We start from the raw sequence: 807 nt of genomic DNA, 5'->3' as shown, positions 1-807 counted from the left end.
GCGAGTGTGGACATTGCATCCTCAAGAGGGACATCCTCCTTGAAAAACACCCAGCGCTGCTTTCTCTCCTTCATAGGAAGGAGAGCGCAGGAGGCGCAATTAGGAGGGTTGCCAGGACCATCCTTGGCATGCTGCGGCCCCAAGCACACGAAACAAAGGTCGTGGGGGTCCGTGGTTGCCATGGAGGTGCACCGGCACAGAGCCCTGAAAAGGGCTTTTGGGGGTGGGAAATTCCCTGGTGTGCTCATTATCTGGAAGACGTTGACGGCTGGATGTCAACGACGAAATCTTCCTGAGTCTTCTTGTGGCTTCTTCAATCTAGTCCAGTCGCTGAAGATAATGGGAGGCAGATTGAGGGAACGGGTCCCTTTATATAGGGGCACCTGTGCTCCCATTGGCTGACAGGTGTGTGCATAATTTTGCTTCAGGCTGTTCTGCCCTAGGGCAGAGGGTAAACCAATAGGAGCAGAGCTCCCCTATGGGGCGGAGCTCCACGATATAGAACGGGAATAGCCCAGTGGCTCATATGCAAATGGCTGGTGAGGGTGCACTCGTGAGGTCGAATTTCTAAGCCATTTTGGCCCTCTATTATATTCCTCTCCCTTCGCACACACCCAGAGTGGGACGATGTTGTGTGCGTAAAAGTAGCCTAGTGTGCGTAATTTCTTTTTCACGACAGATAGTACATGGAAATCAATGCGCTTTCTATGGAAAGAGGTGGGTGGCTCTTAAAAGAGCCTTTTGTGGTACAACATGTGTCGAGTAGAACACTGTTTGTAATAGGTTTACTTCTTCTTGGGGGCTGCC

The 807-nt window shown here is 51.4% G+C and overlaps 1 protein-coding gene across 1 annotated transcript in view; it reads right to left on the bottom strand.

The window, feature by feature from the left end:
• Positions 1-785: 785 nt before the first annotated feature.
• Positions 786-807, bottom strand: part of LOC311131378 (histone H1) — a gene marked incomplete at both ends in the record, with an annotated part of 624 nt that continues 602 nt past the window's right edge. Inside the window, one exon of the mRNA XM_084164339.1 lies at positions 786-807. This exon is cut by the window's right edge and continues 602 nt beyond it. Coding sequence (XP_084020465.1) covers positions 786-807 — 22 coding nt within the window.

Source organism: Coregonus lavaretus (genome assembly GCF_964263955.1).
Source record: "Coregonus lavaretus genome assembly, chromosome: 6".
NCBI lineage: Eukaryota > Metazoa > Chordata > Actinopteri > Salmoniformes > Salmonidae > Coregonus > Coregonus lavaretus.
This window is presented reverse-complemented; position numbering and strand designations above follow the sequence as displayed.